The sequence below is a fragment of the Podarcis erhardii genome (assembly GCF_964252035.2).
Source record: "Podarcis erhardii genome assembly, chromosome: 3".
NCBI classification, from domain to species: domain Eukaryota; kingdom Metazoa; phylum Chordata; class Lepidosauria; order Squamata; family Lacertidae; genus Podarcis; species Podarcis erhardii.
In genome coordinates, this window is record NC_138507.1 from 85,816,194 (window position 1) to 85,832,497 (window position 16,304).

Below are 16,304 nucleotides of genomic sequence, written 5' to 3' on the forward strand. Positions count from 1 at the left end.
CATTGTTTTTCTGTAACACTTGTTTAAAGTCCTCTGGAAGTTCTTTAAAAGTACAAGATAGAAGCTACCATGCCAAACAAAGGCATAAGCCTCTCTATCAGTCTTGGAAATATAGTTGTAAAACCCGCCCACCCAATTCACGATCCTTGCTTCCTCTTTGTACAGTGGTACCTCGGGTTACAGACGCTTCAGGTTACAGACTCTGCTAACCCAGAAATAGTACCACGGGTTAAGAACTTTGCTTCAGGATGAGAACAGAAATTGCGCAGCAGTGGTGCAGCGCTAGCAGGAGGCCCCATTAGCTAAAGTGGTACCTCAGGTTAAGAACAGTTTCAGATTAAGAACAGACCTCCAGAACGAATTAAGTTCTTAACCAGAGGTACCACTGTACACAGTTCCATTTGTCTCTCTGAAAATAACTCAGGGTGCTGGGCAGGAACTGTTGCAGTCCTATTCTCACTTACCCAGGAGTAAGCCCCATTGAGCCCAGTGGGAATTATTTCCACGAAGGTATGTGTAAGAATGTACTGTACAGCGGTACATCTAGTTACAAACTTAATTCGTTCCGGAGGTCCGTTCTTAACCTGAAATTGTTCTTAGCTAGAGGCTTGCTTTCGCTAATGGGGCCTCTTGCTGCTGCTGCGCTGCCGGCACACGATTTCCATTCTCATCCTGGGGCAAAGTTCTCAACTCGAGGTAACTCTTCCAGGTTAGCGGAGTTTGTAACCTGAAGCGTTTGTAACTCAAGGTACCACTGTAAAGCATAAAGAGATTGTTGTAGCTCTGCTGTCAGAAGCAGGATGTCTCTGAATACCAGTCACTGCAAATCAGAAGTGGGTGGGCAGCATTGCTGTTTCACTGAGGCTTTCCATGGGCATCTGGCTGGCCACTGTGAGAACAGGATGCTACACAAGATGGGCCCTTGGGCCTGATCCTGCAGCACATTCTTTGTTGATTTAGTTAGGAAACTGCTAGGGAACTCATTTCCAGACACAGAAGGAGGGCCAGGTGTTATTGCAACACTTTTTTAGCTCTCGAGAGCTGCACTTTTCCATCCAGGAAAGAAATGTCACATTGAATGGGCTGGCAAACTGTTGCTGCCATCTCCCCGAGCCCTTTTTAGGGTTTTGACCAAGAAGCAGCTGCAACTGCTGTTCTTTTCACCTTAGAAATGACTGCTCTGGTGTATCACAGCTGCTCAAACTATCTCTCCTAGTTATAAAGAGCCGTGCAGCTAGGAGTGTTCCCCACCCCCACCCCCCACACAACCAAATGAAAAACCACCAAGAGACCAGGAACTGCCACTTCTCTGCTCACCCAGAAGCAGCTAATGTTGCTAGGTATGTAGCTTTTACATATAAACCCTCTGAAGTTTCAGTTTGGCTTCCCCTGGCAACTGATCATCACCTTGTGGATGGCATCCAGGATAGGAGTGAAGAGGTCGGTGTCGTAATTGGAGTGCTTGTTCTGGAGAATGGTCATCAACCTTTCCAGACCCATTCCTGTGTCCACATGATGCTCAGGCAGCTGCTGTAGACTCCCATCAGCCTCTCTGGCAATAGGCCAGTCAGTAACCAAAGAGGGGTGGGTGGGGGAAAAAAAGACAGATATAAGATAGAAGCAAAGGGCTTGATTATTCACCTAAAGCTGTGGATGGGAAAAACCCCACACAGTAAAGGAGATATCATAATTTGGAAATATGGCACTATGGAAATGAATGAGAAGGGTAGTAGAAGCATTATCAGAAGGCTGCAGCAGAGGATAGAAAGAGGATCAAACAGACTATGAAAGTGAGGTGTTACAAAAGTTCTTATATGGACTACATTACGCAGGGTGCTGGAAAGGCAGGTCAAATTACTCTAGAGCATTGGTAGGGAACCTCCGCCCTGCTCTTGAATGTTCCAGAACTCTTCTGAAATCAGCAGGGTGCAAGGTGCTACATTCAGAAGGAAGAATAACTTTGAATGCACTCCCAATTATTCCTTTGCAGCCACAGCTTTTCTTCAGTTTAAGGCTGCAAAAGGATAACCTTTGGAGACACAGCTTGAACGCGATGGGTCCGCCACTTAACATGTTATTTACTTGCACAATCATGACTGTAGGCGCACAGCCGAAAATAAATAGAGAGTGGGGGACACCTGCCATGAGGAGAGCTCTTCAAGTCTTCCACCTTGCTTAACAGCCTCAGGAAAGGATATATGTGGGCTTTGGGACATTCCCAGGACCCTTACATGACCTCCCAGAGCCCAGGACACCCAGAGGCAGAGGGCATGGCCTGCTCTGGACTGTTAGGGATGGTCCCATGAGGGGCGGGAGGTTGGTTCTAGGGGGGTTCCTGGCTTTAGATGATTTTGCCTTTGTGTGCGGACCCCAAACCATGTAGAAGTGGCGGGTCCACAATATTTTATTTAGAACTGCTTTGCATGCAGAATGTCCCAGGTTCAATCCCTGGCATCTCCAAGTGCAGCTAAGAAAGAAAGACCCCTGTCTGAAGTTCTGGAGTGCCACTGACAGTCAGTGTAGACTATACAGTGGTACCTCGGGTTAAGTACTTAATTCGTTCTGGAGGTCCATTCTTAACCTGAAGCCGTTCTTAACCTGAAGCACCACTTTAGCTAATGGGGCCTCCAGCTGCCACTGCACTGCCAGAGCACGATTTCTGTTCTCATCCTGAAGCAAAGTTCTTAACCCGAGGTAATATTTCTGGGTTAGTGGAGTCTGTAACCTGAAGCGTATGTAACCGGAGGTACCACTGTACTGAGCTAAATGGACCAGTGGGTCTGATTCAGTGTAAGGCAGCTTCCTCTCTTCATGAGCCATGGCTGCAATGGAAGAATCTGGCTACTTCTGGATCCAGTCCACCAGCCAGATCCAGTTCCCCAACGCTACTGTAGAACAGCTTTCCCCAACCCGATGCTCTCCAGCTGTTTTGGAATATAAGTCCCATCAGCCCTGATCAGCAAGGTCAATGGTGAGGAATGGCAGGAGTTGTGGTCCAAAACATCAGGCCACTGTAGACTCTTGTGATTGTTCCAATGGTATAGAAGCCTCCAACCAAGAAGTGAGGCTCTGGCACAAAGTTCGGTACCCAAGCTGCTCCACCATTTCATACCTGCTATACTGCATGAAAACCAGATTCCAGATCTCCACCACTTCAGGGTTGCCCTGGTTCACCAGTGCTGCCACATTCCTACCCCTGCCCACATGGTCATAATGGATTTCTGTGCAGGGTCCACAGGGACCAGTATCGCCCATCTCCCAGAAGTTATCTTTCAACTGAAAAGGAAGCACATGGCTGGGAGGCACACTGGAAAGCAAGAAGAGAACGGCTTATGAACCTAGGGCAATAAAACCATACTCATTTTTCTTACCCCAAACTTACACTACCATTAACTATGTGTTATCATACTGCTCCTCTACAATGGTAGCCCCTTATCAGTAAAAACTAATAAGTAAAAAACAAGTAGTACAGAAAAACTTGGCAAATACTTGGGGCTGGTCATATCTAATGTATGCTGGGATGCATCCAATCTTTGCACATTCTAATGTATTTTCTGTACACTCTATCCCACCCCAATGTTACCACTTTGGCAAATACTTGGGGCTGTTCATATCTAATGTATGCTGGGATGCATTCAATCTTTGCACATTCTAACATATTTTCTGTACACTCTATCCCACCCTCATGTTACCACTTTGACTGCAAGCCTTTGGTCAATGTTTTTTAAATATATATATATTTGTGCAGTGCTTACTTCATTTTAAGATCAAAACATACAAACTCCCCATCAGGGCAGGTCTAACTGTGACAAGAAATTCAAGTTCTCTACTCAGAATAGACACAATCTGGATAGATGGAATTTTTGGCAGAGAGGGTGACAAGGTGCCAACAAGGATCCATGCAAAGAAAAGATAAAGATTGCCAACTGTGCTTAGCAGAGACCGTAACTAATGTTCTTGTTAGTTACCTAGCTTTTTGGAGGCATTTCCTGCACATTTTCAACAACTTACCCTGTAAAAACTAGAAACTTTTTTTATGTGTTATTTTGGATACTGAATTGGGCGTCTGCATGCATACCACTGGTACCACTGTATTATCTCTTTTGGAATCTTTTTCATTTACTTACCCCAGACTGAGCCAAATTTCCCTGCTCTCTTCATCTGCACTTAGACTAAGTGAGGCATCTCCTCCGAAATAGGTGACATATAGGCGGTCCTTGGGGATTTCATAGACCTGTGTTAGGAGCTCCCATGCCATGCTACAAGCTTCCTCCTGAAGACAAGGAAAAGTTGTCAAATGCTGGTAAACAACAAGCCAATGTTTGGATAAGAAGGAAGTTACTTAATTGCAAGGGGGATGGCTTCTATTTTAGTTTATCTTATTTTCAAGGACAGTGTTGCATAGTATACATAATGATAGATTTGAACCAGAGAAAGTGGCTTACTTAGTCCTTTTGGGCAGGCTACCTCACAGGGTTGTTGTTGACTCCATGTATGATTTTCCAATGAGTTCAGGCTTAAGGATTAAATACAAATACAGGTGACTCCCCACTTGCATGGGGGTTATGTTCCAGGTCCCCACATGCAAAAGTGAAATGTGCATAAGTGGGGAACACCCTGGAGAGTCCTCTTGGGTTGTGAGGAGACCCTCCCCAGAGCCCAAAGAAACCAGAGATGCAGAGGGGCTTTGTTTGTCCTCTTCGGGCCCTAAGGAGGGTCTCCTCACAACCCAAGAGGAATTTTCAGCACTTCTTGTTTCCTGGCGCCGCACGTGAGCAAGGCCGCACATAATTGGGGAGTTGCATGTAGACAGATAACAGACAAACAAGCTCATGAATGGCAGAGGATGACTCAGGAACTTCATTTTTACTGTGTTCTCTCACATTGTCCAAAGCACTTAGGCTAAATGTATGAGAAAGAAAAACTCGCTATATCATGTTTGTAAACATAAACACAAACAAGATTAGTTTAGACAACATGTCATCAGGTTTCTCACAACTGATATTTTAATAGCAGCTGGTAACATGCTCAGGAAAACCAAGGAAGCCTTGCATTTCTATGATGGGGTGTGTGTATTAGCACCTACAAAAGCTTGTTCCCCAGTTACAACAAGAGATTTCCTCCAGCTCCGATGTTTGTAGTGCAAGCATTGGGAATTTGTGGCCCTCCAGATGTTCTGGACTACATCTCCCAACCTCCCTGACGCTGCCTGGAGCTCATGGGAACTTAAGAGTTGAACAACATCTGAAGGGCTGCAGGGTTCCCACCACTGTTGTAGCTCAGAACAGCCTCTATCGCTGTTGGTCTGGCCTTGCTTTTGATTGTTTTTGTACTGGAGCCATAGGATAGAATGGAGGAAATTCTGAACAATGGTTTGAAATGAAGAGTGCAAGAATTGCTCTCATCTTGTGGTACCAATATGCAAGAGTGGATAGACTGATGGTGATTAACAGGTCTTATGCTGCCAGCAAGACTAACTAATAATGATGAAAGAAGAAGAACCAGGCTCATTAAGCAGCATATGAGCTCAGACGCACTGGGCTTGTTAGCTTCCCAATTAAAAATGAAATAAAAGCACCATGCTCTGCTCTTCAATCAATGCAGAGCTGGAAACAGATGCTTTATAATTACTCACAACCTCCTGCTTCACCATCTCCCATGTTACTTTTCCAAGGTCTAATATCAAACATGCAGCAATAGCATATGGCACCATTTCACCTGCATCTAGACCACTTCATGGTGTGTGGGAGGGGACTTATTTCATATGTGACTGTTCTCCCACATTAAAATGCCCTGTCTGTGGAAAGCTGGGGACAAGGCTAGGTTGGACTAGATGATCCTGAGGGTCCCTTCAAACTCTACAATGTTATGATTCCCCATGCAAGCAGATTGTCCTTTACATAGGGAAACATAAATTCCCCCACTTATTTCAGTCCAGATATCATATTATTATTATTACCATATTTATGCAAATATAATGTGCACCTCAGTTTTCAAAACCTTGAAAACAAAAAAGTATTTGCTGGTGCCATCAAATCTAATGCGCACCCTAATTTTCATGACGTAATTTGGTCAAAAAAGGTGTGCATTGCATTCAAGTAAAGTTGTTGTTGTTGTTGTTAATATACCGCCCTTCATCAAAAGATCGCAGGGCAGTTCTGCATGAGTAAATCAGTTCTAAAGGCATTGTTGTTTAAAAACAAAACATCACCGCAAAAGTTTGTCTCTACCATACTGCAGCAAATTAAAAATATAAACAGAAACACCTAATGTGTTTTATAATAAAGCATGGCCTCATCTCTTACTTTGAAATAATCACCGAAGGACCAGTTCCCCAGCATTTCAAAGAACGTGTGATGATAAACATCTCGGCCCACATCCTCCAAATCGTTGTGCTTCCCACCTGCACGCACACATTTCTGGCTGTTCACCACCCGCCGGTAACTTGCTAGCTCACTCCGGGGATCTGCTGAGCCCAGGAAAATGGGCTTGAACTGGAAAGTGAAGGAGAAACACAAAGCAGTTTTCACATACAACAGATGCTGAAGCTGGGATCCAGGGGAAGGCATGCTATAAAGCTGTTAATAGCCTGCTAGTGAACTAAAGGGCCCAATTAAATGGCAAGGTTGGCCCTGCTCATGGTGCCTCCATCAAGATCAGACCACAAGGTGGTGACAAAAGGCAGCATCTTTTTGATGGCACAACCTCAGTTCTGGAACTCCCCCCCCCCCCGCTAGAGATCTGGTTGCCCTCCCCCAACTGTTTTCTTTCAAGTGAAAACATAAAAGTATCTCCTTCTCCAAGCCTATAGCCAAGAGCTGGTGTGGAGTCGTTATAACTCAATGATTGCTGCAGCAGCACTGTATTTTACTGGTGGGTTGTATTTCATTGTATACTGGGTTGTTATTGTTGTTAAAATTTCTATACCTCCCTTCAGCCAAGGGTCACATAAAAACACAAAAATATGTCCAGTTACAGATAGGTAGCCGTGTTGGTCTGCCATGGTCAAAACAAAATAAAAAAATTCCTTCCAGTAGCACCTTAAAGACCAACTGAGTTAGTTCTAGGTATGAGCTTTCGTGTGCATGCACACTTCTTCAGATACACAATGTATCAGATGTGTATCTGAAGAAGTGTGCATGCACACGAAAGCTCATACCTAGAACTAACTCAGTTGGTCTTTAAGGTGCTACTGGAAGGAATTTTTTTATTTTGTTTTGACAAAAATATGTAACACAGTAACAAAAACGGTAACCCCCCCCCCACAAAAACAACATGGATTAATGTTGATTTTATTTGGTTACTGTTACCCACCCACCCTGGGTTTCTCCAAAAGGAAGTAACTGAAGTCTTTGATTTTAAAGGGTGTACTCAAGGATATGATTTAGTTGGATATGATCCAATATATTGTCTTGATCTAGACAGGAAATGGGCAGAAAGGGGATGTTTTCTCCCAACAAGTGAAAATGGTAGTTTTTCTTAATAAAAACAAATTATTTGACTCCTGGGATACCAATTTAACTGTGACTTACATCACCTGAATTCTTAATATATAGCACAGGCTCAAAATAAATCTTGCTGTCAACTAACACGAGGGGCTTCCTCTTTCATACTGTCAGGATGTGGAGCTACCAAAATGTGTACATCCAGAAAGGCATTCTTGGTGACTGCCCCAGGACTTTAGAAATTCCCTTTTTGAAGCAATAAGCATCTTTTGAAAGTGTTGCAATACATCTTGAATTCTGGAATCCCCTCCCCACAAGGGTGCATCTGGAACGTTCACTATAACTTTTGGCAAATACTAAAGATGCACCTCTTTACCTTGGCCCTTTCACACTTGAGATGTATGTTTTCATGGTCCTCCCTATTCCTGTGACTGCAATTTGTTTTTAATGTTTTTTAATTTAAAATTATTATAACCCATCCTGGGGCCTGCTGCGATTTTCATTTTCATTTAAATTGCTAGTAGACTGAATGGGAACAATAGACTTTTATGCGTTAACTATCTTATCAATGCCAGGTAAAAGGTAAAGGTACCCTTGACCATTAGGTCCAGTCGCAGACGACTCTGGGGTTGCGGCGCTCATCTCGCTCTATATGCCAAGGGAGCCAGCATTTGTCTGCAAACAGCTTCCGGGTCATGTGGCCAGCATGATCGGCAAGACTTAAGCTCTGTGGTTTTGACCACAGTGCCACCCGCGTCCCCATATCAATGTCAGGACATGTTATCAATTATGTTTCTTTGTGAATGCCCATCACTAATAATCCCTGCCTGTACTTATCTGCACTGCATTTCCTTCCAGCTTCACTGTTTACAATCTCGTTTATGTGTCCCTGCAACTCAGATGTAGCAAACTGCAGTCTATCAAAGCTTATGCAACCATACTTTTCTTACTCTCTTAAGATGCCATAAGACTCTTTGCTGGTTTTGTTGCAAGAGGCGCAAGGCTATCGCTATGGAAATCATTTTAATTTTGCTTTCTTGTCCAAATGAAATATATTGTTTCCCCACTAATAACCTGTGGGATTTGGCCACCGGAAAACATCTACTCAAATACATTAAGCAAAATATTATTTCCATTTCACTTATAGGCACTGCTTTGATTTAAAAACTTCATCAGGGCGATTAAAGTTTTTCATAGAAAGCTTGTAAAGAAGGAATCCCAGACGAGTCCCATGAGGAAGATTCCCAGTGGAAATGCATTGGATTCCCTAAGTTACTTTACTTTATTTTGTTTTGTTTTTATTTCCCTTCAGCTTCAACCTGACACTTTCCCTTCTCTGCCGGAGCTCCTCCTTTTACAGGGCCTTTGCTTCGTCCGGCAGATAAGAGGGAGGGATAGCGGCGGAGCCGACTGGACTTTGAGGAAAAGGAATAACTTGTCCTATCCCAACCGGATCACACCGGGCACGCAAAGCAGCGGTAGGAACCATTCTCTGCAGGGCTGGTTCCTCCGCCGCGCCCTTTTTGAAGACGTACCTGGTTCATGCCCGCGTTCACGAACAACAGCCCGGGATCCCCTCGCGGCCGCACCGGAGCCGACGGCACCACTTGGTGCCCGTGCCGCTCCTTGAAGAACTGGAGGAAAGCCTGGCGCACTCGCGCGGAGGACGGCGAAGCAACAGAACGAGTCCCCTGGCAGGAGCTGCAATACCAGCCAGGGGGCACCCGGAGAAGGCGCCTGACCGAGCCCTTGCCTGCTACCGCCGCCGCCATCTTAACTGAGGGCGGAATTACGGGAGTCGTGGCTTCAGGGTTACAATGGCTAGGGCGGATTTGTCTCTGAAGTCCGCCGTTGTAAGAATGCCTTCCTCCCTGCAGAGGCTGGTGGGACTGTGACGGACCGGTTGACCACCCTAATAGTTCCTAACCATCGGACTTGGAAGTCCTGGCTTTACAGTTTTTTCTTATGTCCAGCCCAGCCCAAAGGAGGGGTGGACGTTTGTCTCGTATGCTCCAACAGCAGTGCAAGATTGGTTGAAAACTAAGGGCCATGAAGTGATGTAAAAATCGGGGTTTGGCTTTTGCTGCCCAACTCCGCATGGGACTCTGAGTCCCCTAAGTCCATGATCGGTCAGAGATATTTATTCTATATATCTCAAGTGCCAAAATATGTTGGGCAGGTCCCCCTGAAAACTGAGTGACATCAACCGAAGTCTGTGTGAACTTAAAGTTTAAAAAGCCAGGCAGCGCCCGCGGGTCTCAAACCGCTGGAAGCGATTTGGGGATCAAAGCAATGCGTTTGTCGATGGAACCGCTGGGCTGAGCTGGCTCGGGAAAAGAAGGTCGCTTGGAGCATATGAGAAGCTATTTAGGGAGGGGAGCGGCCAGGCAAACACCTAGCCACGCCTGTTTCCTCCAACACCTTCTGTCTGGCGAAGCTGACCCGTAGATCCCTGCTCTGTAAGGCACACCAGCGGTGCAGAGGTTATAAAGTCCCTTTTTAAAAATCATAACCATTTGCAATGGAGCTGCGAATCCCAACTGCAAAGAGCTTCACTTTGTAGATATGGTTGAGTTTGGCTGAGTGGGAGGAGACGTTGTTGCCCTGTTAGCCACACCCCTTGCTTCATAGATTCTTGTATGTTTTAGCTGAGCTTCCTCCTCGGGCCAGCTTAGCCTAGCGGTTACTTCGACTCTACATTTGCAGACTTTCTAATTGCTTAACGGCAGTTTGATACCCCGCAGGCGCTGTCTGGTCTTTTTTCAGTCTTTGCAATTTTACTTGATTCTATTTACATATCCAGGCTTCTACACTGTTTGCAATACTACCTGAGCCCAAGAAGGCACCCTTGAAAAATGAGTAACAGCCGCTGAAGTCTGTGTGAACTTCAAGTTCATTACAGTGCTGAATTTGGACCCGGTTTCGAATTCTGGATCAGGTCATGTAGATGAACAAGGAGTGGAAAACACGTGATGCCATTTATCCCTCTACACCCATCCAGTGTGCCCAAAATTACAACAAACAGACTAGGTCACTTATAGTATCTGCATCCCAGGTGAAATGTGGCCCATCAAAAAATAAACTCATATATCATTTCAGTGTGCAGTCTGTGCAGTTTGGCAATACAGTGCAGTTTGGCAAGTGTAGGGACAACGGGAATTTGCAGGGAATGATGCTGTGCGTCCCCATGCCTTAATGGGAGTGTGATGGATGGGCAAAGTCTTATTGGGAGAAGGAGATCATCCTCGTTCAGTGCAGGTCTTTAAAAAAGTCCTTCGCCTTGGGCAAGACAACGGAAGGTCAAGCACACGGAATCGCTTCTCACTAATTGCTGGACTCTGGTGGGACTGCAAAACCTGTAGCGGTTTTGCTATGTAAATATGTTGCCGCAGGTGTAATTTAGAGCTGTTCATTGGCTTAGCTGAGAAGGCGAAAAAGCCAGGCAGCGCCCGCGGGTTTCAAACCGCTGTGAGCGATGGCAGGATCCAAGCTACGCGTTGGTCGATGGAACCGCTGGGCTGAGCTGGCTCGAAGGAAAGCAGCTGCTTGGAGCATTCAAGAGCGTGGGAGGGCGATGCTTTCTCTCCTGTCCCCATCACTGATCAACCAGTACTGTATATACATGCCATGAAATACAGTAATAAATTAAAAAATGAAAATGAAGACGCCCCCCTGCAAACAACGAGTCACGTCTCCTCCCCTTCGCAAACCCCCTAGGTCTGTATCCATCCTTTCTCGCTTACGGAGCTGATTTTTATCCTGCCTTTGCTCTGAAAAACTTTAGGGCGCCCCCCCCTCTTTTCTTTTCGCTGCAGCTCAGATGTTGATGGGACACTTTGCAAAAGCAAGACCGCAAAAGCTTCCTCTTTCTTGGATTCAGGCAGAATTGCAGAGAATCGTGTAGAAGTCTGGCTTTGCAAATCTAAGCATGTTAGAAAAACTGTTATAGTGGAAGGGAGTTTAAAAAGCCAGACAGCGCCCGCGGGTCTCAAACCGCTGTAAGCGATTAGGGGATCCATGCAATGCTTTGCTCGATGGAACCGCTGGGCTGAGCTGAGCTGGCTCGAGAGAAGAAGCTCACTTGAGGCATACAAGAAGCTATTCAGGGAGGGGGGCGGCCGGGCCACTTCTCTTTCCTGCAACACCTTCTGTCTGGCGAAGCTGACCCGTAGATGCTGGCATCGAAGCAGAAAGACTGAAGGGCGGCGCCTACGAGTGTGAAAAACTCGCTTGGCGTAAGGTTAGCAGAACTTTTAGCACACCAGTGGTGCAGAGGATGTAAAGTACTTTAAAAACCACCATTTCCAATGGAGCTGCGAATGGCAGCTGCAAAGAGCTTCACTTTGCAGATACAGTAATGTCGAGTTTGAGGCTACTTATTGCGAAGTATTGGAAGACACCAGCTCTACCCACTCTGGAAGAATGGCAGATGAAGATGACAGGCTACATGGGACTGGCAGAGATGACTGGCAGAATCCGAAACCAGGAGAAAGAGACAGTGGAAGAAGACTGGAAGAAATTTAAAGATTATCTAAGTAAACATTATAAAATTAATGAAGGCTAGAATCGACATGAGTTTTAAAATTTTGTGGTTTTCAGGGGCATTGATTAAGGAAAAAGAACAGAATTATTAAAAATAATGGGAAATAAGGGAATGGATTTGCTGATTAGATAAATGGAATTAGAATACAGAAGGGGGAGGTGTGAGGAGGTCGAGGAAATTAGGTTTAAGAAAATGAGATCTGAAATTATACATGTTTTTGGTATTGTGTATGTTTTTACTGTTGTTTGTGTTTATATGTTTTAATTGGAAATTTTAATAAATATCATTTAAAAAAAAAGTAATGTCTAGTTTGGCTGAGTGGGTGAAGACTTGGTTCGTTGTTCGCAGTTAGCCACACCCCTTGCTTAGTAGCCTCTTGTAGGTTTTAGCTGATGCTGTTTCTCGAGCTAGCTTAGCCTAGTGGTTACTTCAATCTTGCAGGATTCTTCAATCCTCGGTGGAGGGTTTGATACCCCGCGGGCGCTGTCTGGTTTTTTAGTTCTCGCAATTTAACCTGATTCATGAACACCTCCAAGCTTTATTTACATATCCAGGCTTCTACACTGATTGCAATACTACTTGAGCCCAAGAAGGCTCTTTGAAAAACAGCGACCAAAGTCTGGGGGAACTTCAAGTTCATTGCAGTGTTGGGTTTGGACCCGGTTTCAAATTCTGGCTCAGGTCATGAAGGTGAACTAGGTGTGGAAAACACGTGATGCCAATAATAATAATAATAATAATAATTTATTACTTATACCCCATCCATCTGGCTGGGCCTCCCCAGCCACTCTGGCTGGCTTCCAACAGAATATTAAAAACACAATAAAACATCCCTCTACATCCATCCAGTGTGCCCAAAATTACTAAAAACAGGCTAGGTCACTCAAAACCAATGCTTCCCAGGCGAAATGTGGCAATCAAAAATAAACTCATATATCATTTCAATGTACACTCTGTGCAGCTTGGGGAAAAAACAGGTCCTGTACCTACAAATAGGTCAGAGGGGTATATGGTGTATATTTCTCAGCAAATGGCATGTGTCTAGACAGAGCAGGGGTCAGCAAACTTTTTCAGCAGGGGGCTGCTCCACTGTCCCTCAGACCTTGTGGGGGGCTGGACTATATTTTGGAAAAAAAATAAATGAACAAATTCCTATGCCCCACAAATAACCCAGAGATGCATTTTAAATAAAAGGACACATTCTACTCATGTAAAAACACACCGAATCCTTTATTGCCACAAATAAAGGACAGTAGGGAATGTTTATATTGCATCATCTACATACAAAAGCACTTTCAAGATAGTCTCTATACACCCACAACAATTTTTATTTACTGTTAATATATGGATAGGTTACAGGAGCTTAAAGGAAGCTATCTGGACCTTGCTGAGGAATACTTAGTAAAAAACGTACAATTTGAAATGCATCTGAAAGCCAATGTATATTGGGAAATGGGTTCATGAGGTTAGTTGAGAGGGCTAAAAAGCCAGGCTGCACCTTCTGGTCTCTAACTGCTGTTTGAGGTAGATGGAACCACTGGTGGCTCTAAAAAAGTTAACTCTTGGTACAGTACATACAAAAGGCTATTAAGGAAAAGGATGTGACTGCAGAAACCCCACCATCTCTTTCCCCATAATTTTCTCTCTTACAAAGCTGATGTGGATGCTGGCATAATCTAGATGGAAAAAAACTTAATTGGCACATGGGTTTGTTTTCGTTGTGACCTGAATGTTACACTTTGCAAGCAAGTCAACTGTTCACAAGGCCTCTGGGCTCTGGATCTGGGTGGGTGGGGCTTTTAGGAGGACATTCAAAGAGGGGTACTTTTACCTGCAAGCCCAGGCATCGTTTGCATAGAGATTTTTGCGCATGAAATTCTGCACCAAGCCCTGTTAGAAAATGATGGCAGAGAGGGAATAACTCGCCCCGCATTGCTTTAAAGTGCCTTTTAGCAACCCAGAGGTTCAAACTAAATAGAGATTAAAAAAGAAATCCAAAATTTCTAAAAGAGAACGGTGAAGTGATATGCAGCAGTGGTCCTGGGTGAGGGGTGGGGAGCATAGCTGTCAGCTTTTCCCTTTTCTTGAGAGGAATCCTATTCGGAATAAGGGAATTTCCCTTAAAAAAGGGGAAACGTTGACAGCTATAGTGGGGAGCAACTAATCTTTCCCCTGCTTTTTTTGGAAGTGAGGATGCGTGGTAAATCATTCTCCACCCTCATCTGCTTTTTGATCCCCTGGGGAAAAATAGTGGGGTTTTCTGTAGGTGGAAAAAGCAGGGGGACTGGTGGAAACAACAATACGGACAACAGTCAGCACCAAACAGCCTGCAGGGAAAGGGAAATGAGCTGTGTTGAGCGGCCTGCTCTCCTTTCAGCAGCTGAACTGCTGTAGCTTGAGCTCGCATCATACTACTAGTGCTGGTGTATATGAATTGCTTTGCTGGTTATTAGGCTGCAATTCACAAAATAACCTCCCCCCACGCTGGAGTCCAAGGCTGGTGGAACCCCCGGAATCAAATGACATGTGAGAGTAGACAATTCTATGCATGCTTTAAAAACATGCCTTTCCTAGGAAAACGAAGGTGCACAACAAAGAAAGCGAAATCAAGCTACAAGTTGCATCCTCCAGTTAAATAAAGAGGAAATGGTATTACTGGAGTGTAGGGAAACGGGCAATTGCAGCAAAATGATGCTGAGCGTCCTCATGCCCTAATGCAGGCACCTTGCAAACTCGGCCCTCCAACTGTTTTGGGACTACAACTCCCATCATCCCTAGCTAACAGGACCAGTGGTCAGGGATGATGGGAACTGTAGTCCCAAAACAGCTGGAGAGGTGAGTTTGGGGATGCCTGCTAATGGAAGTGTGATGGATGGGCAAAGTCTTATTGGGAGAAGGAGATCATCCTCGTTCAGTGCAGGTCTTTAAAAAAGTCCTTCGCCTTGGGCAAGACAAGGGAAGGTCAAGCACACAGAATCGCTTCTCACTAATTGTTGGACTCAGGTGGGATTGCAAAACCGGTAGATGATTTGCTATGTATATACGTTGCCGCAGGTGTAATTTAGAGCTGTTCATCGGGTCAGCTGAGAAGTTTAAAAAGCCAAGCAGTGCCCTTAGGTTTCAAACCGCTGCCTGTGGGCGATTGCAGGATCCAAGCTATGCATTGGTCGATGGAGCCGCTGGGCTAAGCTGGCTCGAGAGAAGAAGGTCGCTTGGAGCTTACAAGAGGGTGGGAGGGCGATGCTTTCTCTCCTGTCCCCATCAACCAGCTCTGTATATACATGTCGTGAAATACAGTAATAAATTAAAAAATAAAAATGAAGACGCCACCCTGCAAACGTCTCCTCCCCTTCGCCAAGCCCCCATGGTCTGTATCCATCCTTTCTCGCTTACGGAGCTGATTTTTATCCTGCTATTGCTCTGAAAAACTTTAGGGCGCCCCCCCCCCTTTTTGCTGCAACTCGGATGTTCATGGGACACTTTGCAGAAGCAAGACTGCAGAAAACTTTCTCTTTCTTGGGTTCAGGCAGAATTGTAGAGAATCGTGTAGAAGTTTGGCTTTGCAAATTTAAGCGTCATTTTAGAGAAACTGTTATAGTGGAAGGGAGTTAAAAAAGCCAGGCAGCGCCCGCGGGTCTCAAACCGCTGGAAGCGATTAGGGGATCTAAGCTAATGCTCTGCTCGATGGAACCGCTGGGCTGAGCTGGCTCGAGAAAAGAAAGAAAGTCGCTTGGAGTTTACAAGAATCTATTCAGGAAGCGGGGCAGCCGGGCAAACACTGAACCACGTCTGTTTCCTGTAACACCTTCAGTCTGATGAAGCTGACCCGTAGATCCCGCAACTGTCACGCACACCAGCGGTGCAGAGGATGTAAAGTACTTTCAAAAGGAGCTGCAGATCGCATTTGCAAAGAACATGACATTGTTTGCCCAATTAGCCACACCCCTTGCTTAATGGCTCCTTATATGTTTTAGCTGGCCCCATTCTTCGGGTCGGCTTAGCCTAGCGGTTACTTCGGATAATCTTTGCAGATTTACCAATTGCCTAAGGGCAGTTCGATACCCCGCGGGCGCTATCTGGCTTTTTTTACTCCTTGCAATTTAACTTGATTTATTAACTCCTCCAAATTTTATTTACATATCCAGGCTTCTACAGCGTTTGCAATACTACCGTCCTGAGCCCAAGAAGGAAGGAGCTACGATTCAGTTTGTTTCACCCTTCCTTTCTTTTACCCAGTGCCAAAGACTTTTTAGAAAACTGCACTGAGCAACCAAGGCCTCCATCTCTCATAAAGATTTTCTCCAACAATTGCCAAC

At 45.0% G+C, this 16,304-nt stretch overlaps 1 protein-coding gene across 2 annotated transcripts in view; it reads right to left on the minus strand.

Annotated features, from left to right (window-relative positions):
• The window catches only part of AARS2 (alanyl-tRNA synthetase 2, mitochondrial), a 32,822-nt gene extending 23,590 nt beyond the window's left edge, over positions 1-9,232 (minus strand). The window contains exons 1-5 of one of the 2 annotated variants that reach the window (XM_081854147.1): positions 8,981-9,232; positions 6,306-6,494; positions 4,128-4,273; positions 3,113-3,307; positions 1,408-1,552 (exon numbers count right to left, since the gene is read on the minus strand). In XM_081854147.1, the coding sequence (XP_081710273.1) occupies positions 1,408-1,552; positions 3,113-3,307; positions 4,128-4,273; positions 6,306-6,494; positions 8,981-9,217 (912 nt within the window). In that variant the 5' untranslated portion in view covers positions 9,218-9,232. Of the gene's footprint in view, positions 1-1,407; positions 1,553-3,112; positions 3,308-4,127; positions 4,274-6,305; positions 6,495-8,980 lie in introns of those variants that run through there. The other variant, XM_081854148.1, reaches the window with a different exon arrangement.
• Positions 9,233-16,304: the final 7,072 nt, after the last annotated feature.